Raw genomic sequence first — 15,444 nt, 5'->3', positions numbered from 1 at the left:
AAAATCATTCATATGGTAATAAATACCATAAATTGCATTAATTTGAGTCAGGCAAAAATTTGAATATTTGGAAGCAATATTCGCTGTGGTTAAAATAAAAATTCATCATCATAAAAACCCTCATCAGAAGTCTGATTTAGTCAACCTTGGTCAAGGTCAAAGACCCCCCTATCTCTAGGTCAGCCATCTTGATCTTGACCCCCAGGCAGTCAGCCCTAAATGGTCTTCTTTCCAGTAATCCTGATGTTATTTATTAGACCATTTTCCGTTCACTGCGAGAATCACGCGTAATGCGTGAAATCGAACGTAAAAACAGGACAAACAAAGGTCATAGCATCGTAGTCGCGTCAAACATCGCGTGGGATTCTACAAACGCGAAAGTATTTCGGGGGCATTTCCATGCTTAATAATGTGCTGTCCACATTTGATGATAGGCAATTTCGATTAAGTAAGGGTATTCGAAAGCAATATTCCTCTGTCGAAGATCGGCCGGTCAATGTAAGCTACGAAATAAAGAAATTCTAGTTCAAAATCAAATCGTTTGATTTTTGCGGCAGACGTTCGACACGGGTCTTTCATGCATCTCGAGAGATCTCGCAATTTTACGAAAAATCACCTATTCTGTAATTGCTTGTTTTGTTTTTTATTTGTACTTTTGTTCTGCATTAAAAAATTTTTAGCTTTTCACATGTAACTCGTGTAGCATAGCAATGTGTATTTACAAATTTGTAATGAGATGTTTAAAATATGGTGTAGTCATATCTTTTAAAAACGTGCACCTCTCAAACTGATGTGCAATGACTCAAAACAAATCTATTTATTTTTGGCCTCATCATCTAGCAAAAAAAATCACAAACTTACCCCACTGTGATATCAAATATATTGCTTCCAACTGAACTGGAAACTGCCATATCACCGAGTCCCTTCCTGGCAACAATGACACTGGTGATTAGATCTGGAATGCTGGTACCCGCTGCTATAAACGTCAAGCCCATCACCTACGGGACAGAGAAGATAGTGTGAAAAATAAAATAAAAACATGCATTTTACTTTTTACGTTTACCTGTTAATTGGGTCATTGATAAAAGTGTGTTATTTGCCAATAAAAGACATAAAGTATCCACCGCCGGGAAAACAAAATTTGTACATCGCATATAAAATTTGATTATACAATAGTACGGGCAATTAAAACTGCAAAAGTTAATGGAATACTGGTGATAAAACCATGGATACCATGATTGGTGACTTGAATAATTTCTGCAACAATGAAGACAGGTAGTATCAAGAGAACATCTATTGCCATAGCAACCATTGTGCATGAATTGAATCCTGTGAAATTATCAGGTGATTTGTTTGGGACATTGGTGTCATGTCAACATTTTATGGAAATAATTCTATGATAATGATATTAATGGTTTTTGTCAAAAATTCTACAGTTATATATTTGATTAATTGGATATATTTATCATAAGATCTACTGGTATATCATGATACATGTAGTTACAGAGTATTGAATGACTTGTGGTAAGACGATTTGAAATAATACATTTCAGATTTAATTTCTCGATATACCGGGGTATCACAACAATTTCACAATTTACAATATCAAATTACAATGTGTCTCAGAAATACCATATTTACTCTATTATAAGCACATTTGCACACAAAAGGTAGTTTTCTTTACAATTTGCATAAAACAATCACAGAGCCAGATTGGCGTACTATACATCACGTCAAAACAAACATGGCTGTTATGCTAGTATGCTTCTATTGAAGATGCGCTTCTAATATAAAGAATATGGTACAAGTTACAATTTTATTTTAACAATTTATTTAGAAAATAATGTACATAATGAACAAATACTGGAAAACTGCAAAAGGTGAAATAATCTAGATTTACCCCTATTCCTATTCTATATTTGTGTTTACTTTCAATGTTGATGAGTTTTGTGAGTTGCAGAAAATTTAATTGAATTGTGTAGCAGCGAACATTTCATTTTAGAATCGTTAAGACAGTGAGTCACGATGACTTTTGTTGTAATAAAACCATTCCAACAATGTATGCCTTTACGAGGCCATTGGCCACGAGTATGTACAACATTAATTAATATCCCGTGAGATGTAAGAAATCTAAAGCCAATATCCAACAACACCACGTCAAGTCGAGTTACGATGTTTCTACTTTGAAGTGCTCTAATTGACAGGTCAGTGAAAATTCGGTCGAGGAGCTCAGACAGTACGTCGCCCGACTGTTTCATCAAATCATTTCATACTAGTAAGATGCAAGGAGTTCTTAACCTCTTTGAGTGCCATGATTTTTGTTGACAAAACCTTGGTGCAACATTTTGCCAGCTGTTATATATTTTTTCAAAATGTTTTTGATAATTTTTAACAAAAAGCACATAATTTCCGATTGGCTATAAATCTTGATCAAAATTTGGGGAAAAATACCAAAAAATTATATAAAATTATATTAATAAATTACCAAAAAATTATATGGGTTTAAAATGTGTGAATGGCGTAAAAAGCTGACTTTGGCGCTCAAAAACTTAAGGACTTATTCCCAGTAATCTTGCAAGGACCATCATATCACATTAAAAAATATTTAAAATCGCCAGCACCAAAGATTATTATTACTACAACGGAAACTGGAAAACACACAACAAGTCCATCTTGTGTATTCAAATGTATCGCATTATATCAGAAGTATATATTAGAGACAGAAATATTATTACTGCTTTTTTTTTAGTGAATCAATGTTGTAGGAATATAAATCATTATTTTATTGTTTCAAAATTCACTGATTCATTTTTAAAGATATTGTGTATCAGTGAAATTTTATAGAAGTGAAAATGGGTCAAACATACACATTGTCAGAGACTTTTGCAAAAAATAAAAAAAAAATGTCTTCATGGGCACCAACAAATCATCAAATCATGAAAGATTTCTAACTGTGAAAATTAAGTGATTTACAGTATGTGGAAGAGACAGCATAATTTATTGTTGAGGTTGAATATTCATTAGGCTTTTTTTTTTTTTTCATTGGTGCATTTTTAACTCAATCAGCAAAATAAGGGAAACTAGAATTGCGCAAATATTTCAGCTACGGTATAAAGATAAAAGACTGTATCTTCCATGGCACTATGGGTTATAAATATCCACATGGAAGATTGTTGCTAGGAAAATGTTCCAGAGATAAAACAAAAATGGTCAACTGGCGGCCATTTTGGACATGAAATTCTTCTGATATTCAAACGTGTCCATAGGCTGTTCTCTGAAACGATTATGTAGCAATTGACTATAAAAGCCAAGTGTCTCCATATATCTAGACACCCACAAGGATAAAGAACAACTCAAGGCTATCAAATCAAATCTAATCAATATAGGTTACAACAAGAGGCTCATGGGAATGCACATTTAATCCCTTGTATGCAATATTCTTCAGTCTAGCCAAAGTGAATTTTTTTTAAACTTATTGCTGATACAGATAATTTTAATATCATCATACCGATTGAGAGATGATACTAAACATAATATAAAAATTATAAAATTCGTTAGGTATTAAAATATTATTTTAAACGCTATGAATGATGATGATGCTAACTGTACTGCAATCATCATCTATTCCCAAGCCACTTTATCTGACATTTCAAGGAGAACAGAATGAAACAATAGCATCTATCACATAGATATGAACCAATCAGTATTTCTCTTTCATTTTGCGAAAATCAGTTTGATGAATCAAATGACTTGTTGGCCGTTTTTTCCTGTGATGTTAACTCGTAGAAGTTTTATTCACATTACAGTCCTTACAAATTTTCACCATATTTTGTCAGATTTATGACACAAACACAAGAGCATGTACATGAACCAATAATTTATTTGGCAAATAGGGGGGCACACCACAAGACCATCGTACACAAAAGTGAGACAATGCATAACAGACTGATAAGATGGTCCCTGGTGCCGCCCCCAAAATGTAGAACAAAGCAGGTGTAAACTAGCTGGCTTACAGTTTCTAAACTAAAATACAAACTAGAATAAGACTGAAAACATGTTGGTTGGTGCAGCGCAGCTGCATGATGTTAGTATGGAATGGCAGATTGCAGCATGACTGCAACTGTAAAGTATAGGCAGCGAGTGCTGCGGCTACACCATGGTTATGCAGCGGGGGCTGCATGAAGTTAAGAGGTTATGGGTAGAGGCAGCGGGGGCTGCAACTACTGAGTTTAGACATTGACGCAGCGAGGGCTGCCTGTGAAGTCGTTGGGTATACTCATCATAATAACTTACCACATCTGGTATACCGATTGTCTCGCCGATTTGTTCAGCAAACCACAACATGAAATACGCATATATACCTATCCACAATATGCTACCTAAAAAGGTGATTGCAAACCATTTCCTTTTTTCCTGCAAAAACATAAAAAAACAAAAGGAATATTATGCAACTTATCTATTTATTACGTAGATTATCGAGGCGTGTCTTTGGTGAAAATAAGTCATATTTTAATGATGCAGTAAACAATACATGTACCAACTGCTGTTTACATGTGTTTTTATTGAAGATGCACGTCTACCAAACAAGCTAATATGGTGATTGTTTAATCTGAGACCATTTAACTAGTTTATTGAACTTTTGAAGAATTTTAACTTTTATCATCACATTATATATTATTTAACAAAATAATGAAAGTTTCCCCTAGGATTCTGTTGCTACGGCAACCCTTGCGTTTATAGTGCATGTGGGAGCCACTGATCCGAAGAATTACTCCATTTTATTTTTATTCCATGTTACCATATATGGTAATGTAATGCCCAAATAAGGACTTAATATACTTACTGGTCGCCTTACGTCTGGTAACATCAACCACAATGGGATTACAATTGGTGCTAGAACCAAGTATGTGATCCGCTTCTTATTTGTCTTTGGCCAGCTCAGATCAAGTGGTTCTTCTTCCTCATCTTCCTCATCGCCTTTCTAAAATATTACATTTGAGATTTGGCTGTCAAATGACTAATCCGAACAATGTATTGTGATAAACTCAGTTGACATGTTTAAAGCTTTGTCGACAAACTTTTGAATGCCAAAGTTATTCACAAAATAAAGACATATATTTTTTCTATATTTACGCAAAAATTTTGCCCAAGACCTGTAAAAAATGGTGAATTACATGTATGTCCATTTGACCCAAACATAACAAAAAAGTAATAGAAAAATACTTCAAAAGATAGGAAATGTTGCATCACAATTTTGGACGGAAAAATATATGGCATTCAAAAGGTGGATTCAAATCTTGTGTTAACAAGCAACGTGGTTGTACACGTCTCAAAGCAGGTGTATGATGTAATGCTTTGACCTTTTTCCCTGCTGAAACATTGCTACCGGTGCGTGTACATCATTTTGCAAACTTTATGTACTCTCTGTAATTTTCCCGGATAATTTTCGTCTAAACGGGTACATTTCCAATGGTTATGGGTTCTGATAACAAAAGAATGAAGGATTGAAAAAAATGGTGTAGTTTTATTTCGGCAAAGCTGACAAAAGTTGACTTTGTATACAGTTAAATATTTTATTTTCACTTGGAATTAATTTTTGCTATTTTTGCTGAAGGAATGATTCAGTGAAAATAAAATCCAGCGAATAGACTTTTTTTTAATATATTTTACTTTCCACTCTTCAAAAATCAGTGAAAATAAATTCAATACAAACACCCGAAAAGTATATTCAGCGAAAATAAATTCCAGCTAAAATAAAATAGTTAACAGAATATCAATTCAAGTAAAATACCTGTGAGATAGCATCTATCGTGCCGGTTCTGCTGAATTCAGTGGCAGCACCCTCACCAGCTTGAACTTGATCACTTTGTGTACTTGCATGTAAGTTTGTAACAGGAGAGGTATCCCTGGGAGCATCTAGCGGTGTTTCCAATGTGGTGATTTGCGTTGTATTTGATGAAGCATCCTGTGACTGTCGATGTTGCTTGATTTCGCTGGCTTCGGGGCTGGTCACAGTCTCGTTTGAATAACTTTGGCACGGTGGAGTACATTGCTCAGGTAACTGTTCAGCATTAATTATTGAAACTGTAGATGCATAGTTGTTACGGTTACCGCTACCCAGGGCAACACCATTGCCATTTTGGGGTAATTGAGACCCAGGAACATTCTCCTTAACTGTTTCATCACCTTTTTCTTCATCGTCACTTTTTGTTGCTAATTCCTGCAATTTGACTGCTTTTTCCTGAAGTTCTCCTGAGAAGTAGACAAAAACAAATTAATTGGCTGAAATTTATAACTTAAATAATTCATTTAAAACTGCACATTAACTTTGGCACTTTACGCTTCCATTCTACACATTCAATAAAAATCAAAGAAAGCTTAGAAAGAACTCTTGTGTGTTGAGAGTATTGGAGGTATGAAGTACAAATAAGGAATACTGTATTTACTTTATTAGAAGCACATCTTCAATACGCATAAAGCAAAACTTGTGTTTATTGCATGCAAAATCATTGAAATATGTCTAAATTTGACTATATCTATATACCAAGTTTCATTGAAATCTGTTTAATGGTACATAAGAAACAAGTGAAATTGCCCAATTTATATGCAAATTAGGTCATTAATATACAAGAATTTCACCCAAAAACTAATCTGAGCATTATTCCACGGCATCTATGTACCAAGTTTCATTAAAATCATGGGAGTCAAAACTGTTCACAAGTGTCCTAAACATTTTCCTCTAGAACAATTCATTTTTAACCGGTGTTACAGACGCTATAACACAAGAGATGTCTTGTCTGTGTAACCAAAAATCAAGAAAGTTTCGAGAACATTTCGCAACTTTTTGTAATAATGAGCAAACCTCAGTATTTTATGAACCTCCACCGTCATTGTGCCACGCTGTGGTTGATAAGCAAACAATATTTTGTTTTTCGGCGCTTTTAAATTCTAAGATGTTAACAATATAATAGGCGCGTTACAAAAACACCTACCGTACGCAGAGAACGTTGGTAATGAATATAGTGCTGCATTGATGGTTGATTACTATTAATTATCGGTATAATTATATATTAATTAGTACTCAAAAGGCCCATCAAGTAACCAAGGTGCGAACAAATTCAAGTTATCATGCAAACTCTGATCCCATTATGTGGCTGTTTGTGTTAGGTTTAATCTGTGGTGTGATGTAGTCATTGACTTTTACCAGATTTCATCATCAGCTGATTATCACATTTTATTTAATTTGTTTTTGCAACTATACTGACGTCAAATAAGATTAAATACGTACATATAAAGAAACACGTCATAAGTTACAAGTCGAATAAATTACCCTGTAATACCCACAACAGATGTAATTGGATATTCCTTTTTTATAATTCTTTTTGTGCCACACAACACTTATATTTCACTGCTATTTCTTCTAATATTTTTTTTTGTTTTGGTGCTAACTGGATATTTTACTATGCGCACTTCTCAGAAATAAAATCTTTTATGTTTTTCTCCTGTGACGCAAGCTTCCACAGATAGTGGATATGAACGGTACATAAACCAAAGACACAAGAAAAGAAAATGGTTTAAGACAATTAATTATTTTTGTGTAAACGAAAAAATTTGATATTGTAGTTTAATTTTAATAATTACAATTATCATAAATGCAATTTCTGAGGAGGAAAATGTCCTATATGCATGATGGGTAATGTTATTGTTAATTTTATTGATCAATCAAATCATCAGAACCATATAATTTTGACAGGTTTTATTGATACCACGGTAACACTGTAACAACTGGCTGCACTTCCCACACAGCTTACAAAAAGATGACGTAAGGTGCATAATGCTAGTCTGCATATGCGTCATTGCGTGCCTGAACATTCAGTTGTGATTACCACAAAACATCAACACTATATGGGATATTTCATTTCATATTAGTTGAAACTTTGAACACAAACTCGAACACATACTATAAAACTATCTATTTTCACTGACATTATACTACTTTGATCTTTTTAGCATAATCACTGGGTTTTAAGTTCATAAATTTGCAAGTGATTGTGGATTTGTTCATTTAAATTTAATTTTAATAACCTACAAATAATGCATACTGTGGAATACTTTATTTTCGCTGGAATTCATTTTTGCTGAAAAGGCTTTTCGGGTGTTTTGTATGGAATTTATTTTCACTGATTTTTGATGAGTTTAATGTGAAATGTATGAAAACAAGCCATGCATGGCACAGTCCCCGTTAGTTATCAAATTTAAGATATATAGTTATGTTTATAGTAATATAGCTGGAATATAACCATGTCAGGAATATGGTTTTTTAACATTAAAATGAGTGACATTTGTATCTGATCGTCAAACAAGTACTTGTCCATATTGAGAGATATTGCTCCGGAACAGCATTCAAAATCAGCCATTTTGAATACATATATATATATATATATATATATATATATATATATATATATATATATATATAACATGATGTATAACGAATATATAAAATTTGAATATAATCAGTCAAAGCATTTGAGAGATATGGCTCTAGAAGCCCAATCATTAAAACAAAATGGCCGCCAGTCAGCTATTTTGAATCAAATCTGAAAAATAAAATGACATGCATCAGGAACCTGTAATGTCTAACGTGTGTTATAAGTTTGAACAAAATCCATCCATAAATGCAAGAAATGTTTGATATTCGAGGATTTTTTCAGCACAAAAATAGCACACTTTGAAAAAGATCATCAAACCAATATATCCGTATATCTGTGACATGATGTATAATGAATATTAAAAATTTGAACATAATCAGACAAAACAAGTCAGACTTATGGGTCTGGAAACCCATTCATTAAAACAAAATGTCCGCCAGCCAGCCATTTTGAATCTGATCAGAAAAATAAAATGACGTGCATCAGAAACCTGTAATGTCTAATGTATGTACCAAGTTTGAACGAAATCCATCCATAAATGCCAGAAATGCTTGATATTTGATGATTTTTTAGCACAAAAATGACCTCCATTCGGCTATTTTGAATAGGATCTTCAAACCAATATATCTGTCTATCTATGACATGATAAATAATGAATATTTAAAATTTGAACATAATCAGTCAAAACAAGTCGGAGATATGGGTCTAGAACCACATTCATTAAAACAAAATGGCCGCCAGTCGGCCATTATGAATCTTATCTGAAAAACAAAATGATGTGCATCAAGGTCCTATAATGTGTAACATATATACCAATTTTGAACAAAATCCATCTGTAAACAGCCGAAAAATGCTTGATTTTGATGATTTTTTAGCACAAAAATGGCCGCCATTCGGCCATCTTGAATCAGATCGTGAAACAAATTGATGTGCATATGTATAATATCATGTATGATGTATGTGTGCAGTTTGATTGTGATTAGTCCAGGCATTTCTAAAACACAGACTGCGCCCGAACGGGCACTAACAAAGTAGAACATAAAAAAATTATGTATGAAAGGAGACAAATCTGAAATGATGAAAAGGTGGAAGGAAAACTTTGGCGATGCTCATTGCGTGAAAGCAGAAACCGAGTGGGGCACTTTGAAAACTATTGAAACTGAGGGATGTGGGAGAGACACTGAGACATCAAAATGCTTAAATAGGTAAATACATGATAGTTGAAGGGATATATAAAATTAAATGCCAGAGGTCGAAGAATAATCATAAGTGGAAATGAACATGGCTGATAAGCGTCAAATGAATGCAGAATAAAAGTATGTGTGTGTTTGTGCGTTAACATTTGATTACAAATATTTTTTTCAAAATATCTGTTTTTCATTTTTTTTTTTAAATCAGAACTTAAAGGCAATGGGAAATTATCCCTATAACGTCCAAATTTAACGAAGAAATTACATAAAAATACATAAAAATGTGTAAATTGTTGCATTATTAAGTATTATTAAATAAATACTTACTATTACTTATTGGATCAATTGTATGGATCATTAACTGGAGGGCACCATGTCGATATGTGTTTGCACTGCGTAGCACTGGTAATGTATGCTGCCGACGTAGTCGCCTTGTTCGCTGAAAACAAATAAACAACAGTTATTATTATAAAATTAATTTTAGGATTACCAAAGTCGCTCTGCTAAAAAGAGCATTTATTTAATTAAAACAGTGCGCTTTAAAATCAGTGTCAGTTTAGTTCACTCAAAATCAGACAAAAATAAATATTTTGGATTTTGAAGTTTTTAGAAAAAGTTTAATTTATTTTAATATTTGCTGTAGATATTAAAATTAGTTCATACATAATTCTGCTATGAGTCATGAAGTAATGAAGTGTCCACCGCGTGAAAATAATAATGGACATTTTAAAGGTATAGAGAACTGTTGAAAATACACCAATATGGCCGCCATATCTCGGCAACGTCATTTGAAATATTGATCATGCAAAGGGTCTATACATAGTAAAAACCCAAGATCGTTAAAATACCAATGCACCGATACATTGCTTTGTGTGAGGAATTCAATTTAGTTTGAATTATTAACGTCCTGCCATATTAGAATAAGTACGTTAATTGGAGATTTTGTGAAGGTGAGAAAAGTTGACTATGCCATTCAAAAGATTGATTCCAACTTTAATGGTATGCAGTATATTCAGGAAATACGCTGGGTTTTGTTCACGACACAATAGATCTATGAAAGAAGAGAATATAAAAGTCACAGTCACAAGCAGGATACTGTAAAATGATTAATTTTCATTGGGTTTAAATTTCGCTGATTTAGCATTTCAGGCATATTTAGTGGGTTTTAAATTCACAGTTTTATCATTTAGATAATGTGTTCTATGCTAAATTTTACATATTTACAGGGTTTTTATTTTGGCGCATTTTCCAGTCAGCGAAATAAGCAAAATTAAAACCCAGTGAATAATGAACCCTTATACAGTATGTTTAAAACATTCTGTACATGGCATTAAACTCATATCAAGCATGACACGTATCACATTCTGACGTCATTACCGTATATTCCATTCATATCGGCTATTCATGTAGGCGATGAATTAAGTAGAATTTTTAGCTATCCCCCGGTACTTCGATTTGTCACTAAATTTTAAATAAGTGCATTCAAAAACAAAGTATACACTTCTAATAAAGCAAATACAACACTAAAATCATATAACATAATATTACCAATAGTCACATGACAATTCGGACCAAACTGAACATTTGTAATGCAGATTACGTGATGCAAGAATTTAATCCCAGTTTCCATGCGATTTAATGTATATGGTATGTACTAAATTTGAGCTGTGAAGAACTTTGTATGGTTTTTGAGTTTTTTTATTTTATGGTTTTCCATGCAATGACAACTTTAATAGAGCTGAAATGATAGGATGCAGCTTAATTAGGAAAAAGACTATTTTTACTTTAGGAGGATTTCTCACATATGATTATTTGCTTAATATCTGAGATAGAATGAAGATGCAACTGACTATTCAAGAATGAACCTAAATCAACATGCAACTATATTGTTTCAAAGAATAAACTTTCATTTGACAGTATTTTACCTTTATATGTAATAGAGGCTGAGAGATGTATGATTTCCATGGCAACAAGAAATGCAAATAAAACCAGTGAATTATAATAAAAAAAAAACTGACGTCTACATCTATAAATTGTACAAATGGTAAGTAGGCAGCCTAGCTGTCATGGCGACAGTTTTTTATCAACCATCTCTGCATTTGAGAGATAACCATCACTTGTTACAAATGAAGTTGAAGTGCTGTTGCTATGTCAACCTAGATGACCTTATCCATGGAAGGGCATGATGACATTGAAATGTTAATTTCATAAATCAAAGAAAGCTTTGAACGTACTGGAAAAGCTAAAACAAGCAGCCTGACGGCTGAGATAGCTTCGCTTTTAGCTATGCACATTTCAATTAAGAACTGAAGACATCATTAGAAAATGAACAATATGTATAGTATCAAAGTAATCAGACTTGCGGTTTTTAACAAGAAGTCGAAAATATATTTTTTTTACCAAAAATTACAAAAATAATAATCAAAATTAGAGAATTAAAGATATCATCACGAAATGAACAAGTCTGGGAGAGATCCACATGTAGTACCTATATATGTAATATCAAAGCAATCTCACTTGCCGTTTTTTACAAGAAGTCAAAAATATCACTTTTTACCAAAAATGACAAAAATATTCATCAAAATTGAAGAATTGAAGATGTCATCACAAAATGAACAAATCTGCTAGAAGTCCATATGGAGTACCTATATATGTAATATCAAAGCAATCAGACATGCCGTTTTTTACTAGAAGTCGAAAGTATCACATTTTACCAAAAATGACAAAAATATTCACCAAAATTAGAGAATTAAAGATATCATGAAATGATCAAATCTGAGAGAGGTCGACATGCAGTACCTATATGCAATCGAACTTACTGTTTTTAACAAAAAGTCTAAAATATCACTTATTACAAAAAAATGACAAAAATATTCACCAAAATAGAGAATTCAAGATTTTGACATGAAATGAACAAATCTGAGAAAGAACCATCCAAGGTACTTGCATATCAAATTCGAAAACATTCTGACTTGCGGTTTCAAAGAAGAAGTTGAAATTGTAAAGTTGATGACGATGGACAATCAGTAATATAAACAGCTCCGCTGTGTTGACTTTGTCGACAGCGAAGCTAAAAATATATTAATTTTTGCAAATTAGGCACTGTAAAATACTTTATTTTAGCTGGAATTAATTTTTGCTGAAAAGACTTTTTTGGTGTTTTGTATGGAATTTATTTTCACTGTTTTTTGACAAGTTGAATGTAAAATATAGAAAAAGAGGTATATTCGCTGGATTTTATTTTCACTGAATCATTGCTGCAGCGAAAATAGCGAAAATTAATTCTAAGCAAAATAAAGTATTTTACAGTAATTTATATGCTTGAGGTATCAGTGGAAAAGCTGAATACTTGCTAACAATTACCATTATACAAATTAGGTACTTAGTATGCACAAATTTCAATTCAAAACTAACCAGGTCTGCACATCCAAGAGCATCAATATATCTGTTTAATAAAAATGACATAATTTGTTCTGAACATTCGTTAGTGGAAGATACATACATACATACAGACAAGTAACCACAAAGGCTCCCATTGTGTACTTGACAACAAAATGGAAAAAAAAAATAAAAAGCTGCGGGAAAGTACACTTTGAATTCATCATTTTTCCGACCAACTTTTTGCAAATTTTTATGTATATTTCTAACATTTTCTATTATAACTACACATCTTGTAATTGTTTTTGAAAAATTACTCAGATTCTTTTTTTGGTGAAAAAGTCAAAAATTTTATTTTGGAGTTTAAAGGAATAATGTAGAGAGGTTGGAGTTCTTAAAAACTGTTCCCTGTTCAACTCAACCTTGCTGCCGACAGAAAAAAACAACACATTTCGTGATTTTACAGCCATCCCAACTTGTCATAAAATTCTTTTTTTTTGTATTTCCACTCTTCCAAAGTAATAGATACCAGTACATCATTTTATTTTTCACTCCAAACTCACATTTGTTGCCTAGCAACAACATTCCACTGTGGTCAAAACATTTTCGTCAATGATCCTAGACAAGATAAAAATATTAAGTATTTTCAGACCAGCATATAAGATTATGGGTTACAAGATAAATGTATAACCATGACAACTATATAAAATGATTCTGTTCATGTTTTGTATTTTTCTGAATCAAGTGTACTATTAATATTCAGTGTGTGCACATCTCACACTGACTTTATGGTGAATAAAAAATCCAGACTAAAACATGATTACCAACATTATTTGTTGTGGAATTACTATACAATTAATGGACTACTCAAAAAATTTAACAAAAATGAATCTGATTTGTTGCCCCTTAATGTATTAAAATGTGTACTATCGGGTATATGCAAATAAGGTATAAAGTATATACTGATAACTATCTGATATGCAAATGAGGTACTTAATATGCACTGAAAGCTATATAGATTTCATTCAATTTTTTTCTGAGTCAAGACAGATATGGGAAATGCTACACTAGCAAGTTTTCCTTGTGTCAGGGAGGTTCTGGGTTCATAGAAACAGCAGTGACTTCAAATGTCTGTAATTGTTTGGCACAAAAATATAAAAAAAGCAAAAATCCCTTGAAACATCCTATTTTCTACAATAAATAATGTTTGCATGTCAAGACAGATGTCACGACACACACATCAGACACTGAACGATGAGTTCACAGAGCCTGTGGTTAAATTTTGTGCGATTCAAATACTATATATAACTATATGATGAATGATAACACAAGGCTACGATTTCTAGTAGTAGCCATAGCAACCACGAAAGACGATATTTTTGTTCGATGTCTTATGGCAGACATTAGCAAAATGTTACTGTAAGTTTATTCTCATAAACCACAATGAGAAACAAGCGATATTGTTTATTTATAAAGACAACGCTATCCGATGATGCAATCTTTCCTGTTAAACCATTGCACATCATAACTTTTTCTGCCTAATTATTGATTAATCATTTCTCACATGTGTATGCACCTAATTCTTTGTTAATTTCTGACCAAATGAACATTTACTATTTATTTATTCATTATTGCCTACAGGTCTTGACCAAAATGGTGCAAAAATAGGAAAAAATTTAATGTTATTTTTTTTGAGCCAATTACCAATTGAGTGAATAATGGAACAAATGAATGAACGAAAACATTATGTTCAGTTGAAGAAGCATTTCGAGTGCCAAGCTATTAACGCAGGAACCATAATGCTTTGGGATTCAAATTTCAGACGTGGAAACTGTTGCAGCAGACTGTTGGATTTGTATTACAAGATATATAGATAAATCTAGTCAAATATTGATAGCCATGATTAAGAAATACAACTCCAAAAGGATTAAGAATTAGGATAATAATCCAGTACTGACAATCCGCCCACACGTACGTCACTGTTCGCCATCTGTTGAGTTTATCTATCTTTTAGGTACAGAAATATCAATTTTTCACAAAACTGAATATTGAATACCGGTTGTTACCCGTGTCTTGATGTTCATTACATGCATCGCCCTCTGTAAACCTCCTCGGATAGCCGACATGAATTGGAAAAAAAAAACGCCGTCAGCAGGTAATTATGTTGAATTCAGCAAGAACACAATTACATTAAATAGTATAATTAAAATTATTTGATAAATAAATTACACAGAGGTCTTATTTAGGGAATTATGGTCCATGCAATGCCCCCTATTACAACAATTACAGGGCAAGGACGGCAATGTCCACAAATAATGGTAGAAAGCCGCCTGCCTAACTCGTCTGCAATTGTGAACGAGACTCTTAATCCATCTTTTCCGACGAAGGTTTGTAATGTCTAGCTATCGTAAATTACTTTAGTTTCACTTAGAATTTATTTTCGC

General features: G+C 32.8%; 1 protein-coding gene across 1 annotated transcript in view; it reads right to left on the bottom strand.

The window, feature by feature from the left end:
* LOC100378303 (sodium/potassium/calcium exchanger 2-like) overlaps nucleotides 1–15,444 on the bottom strand; it is a 68,987-nt gene that overhangs the window by 4,750 nt on the left and 48,793 nt on the right. The window contains exons 2-6 of the mRNA XM_078008298.2: nucleotides 9,950–10,061; nucleotides 5,792–6,252; nucleotides 4,844–4,981; nucleotides 4,294–4,413; nucleotides 862–998 (exon numbers count right to left, since the gene is read on the bottom strand). Coding sequence (XP_077864424.1) covers nucleotides 862–998; nucleotides 4,294–4,413; nucleotides 4,844–4,981; nucleotides 5,792–6,252; nucleotides 9,950–10,061 — 968 coding nt within the window. The remainder of the gene's footprint in view (nucleotides 1–861; nucleotides 999–4,293; nucleotides 4,414–4,843; nucleotides 4,982–5,791; nucleotides 6,253–9,949; nucleotides 10,062–15,444) is intronic.

The sequence above is a fragment of the Saccoglossus kowalevskii genome, chromosome 13 (genome assembly GCF_978046115.1).
Source record: "Saccoglossus kowalevskii chromosome 13, keSacKowa6.1, whole genome shotgun sequence".
Taxonomy (NCBI): domain Eukaryota; kingdom Metazoa; phylum Hemichordata; class Enteropneusta; family Harrimaniidae; genus Saccoglossus; species Saccoglossus kowalevskii.
Note: the sequence above shows the minus strand (reverse complement) of the source record. Positions and strands in the feature narration are given on the sequence as shown.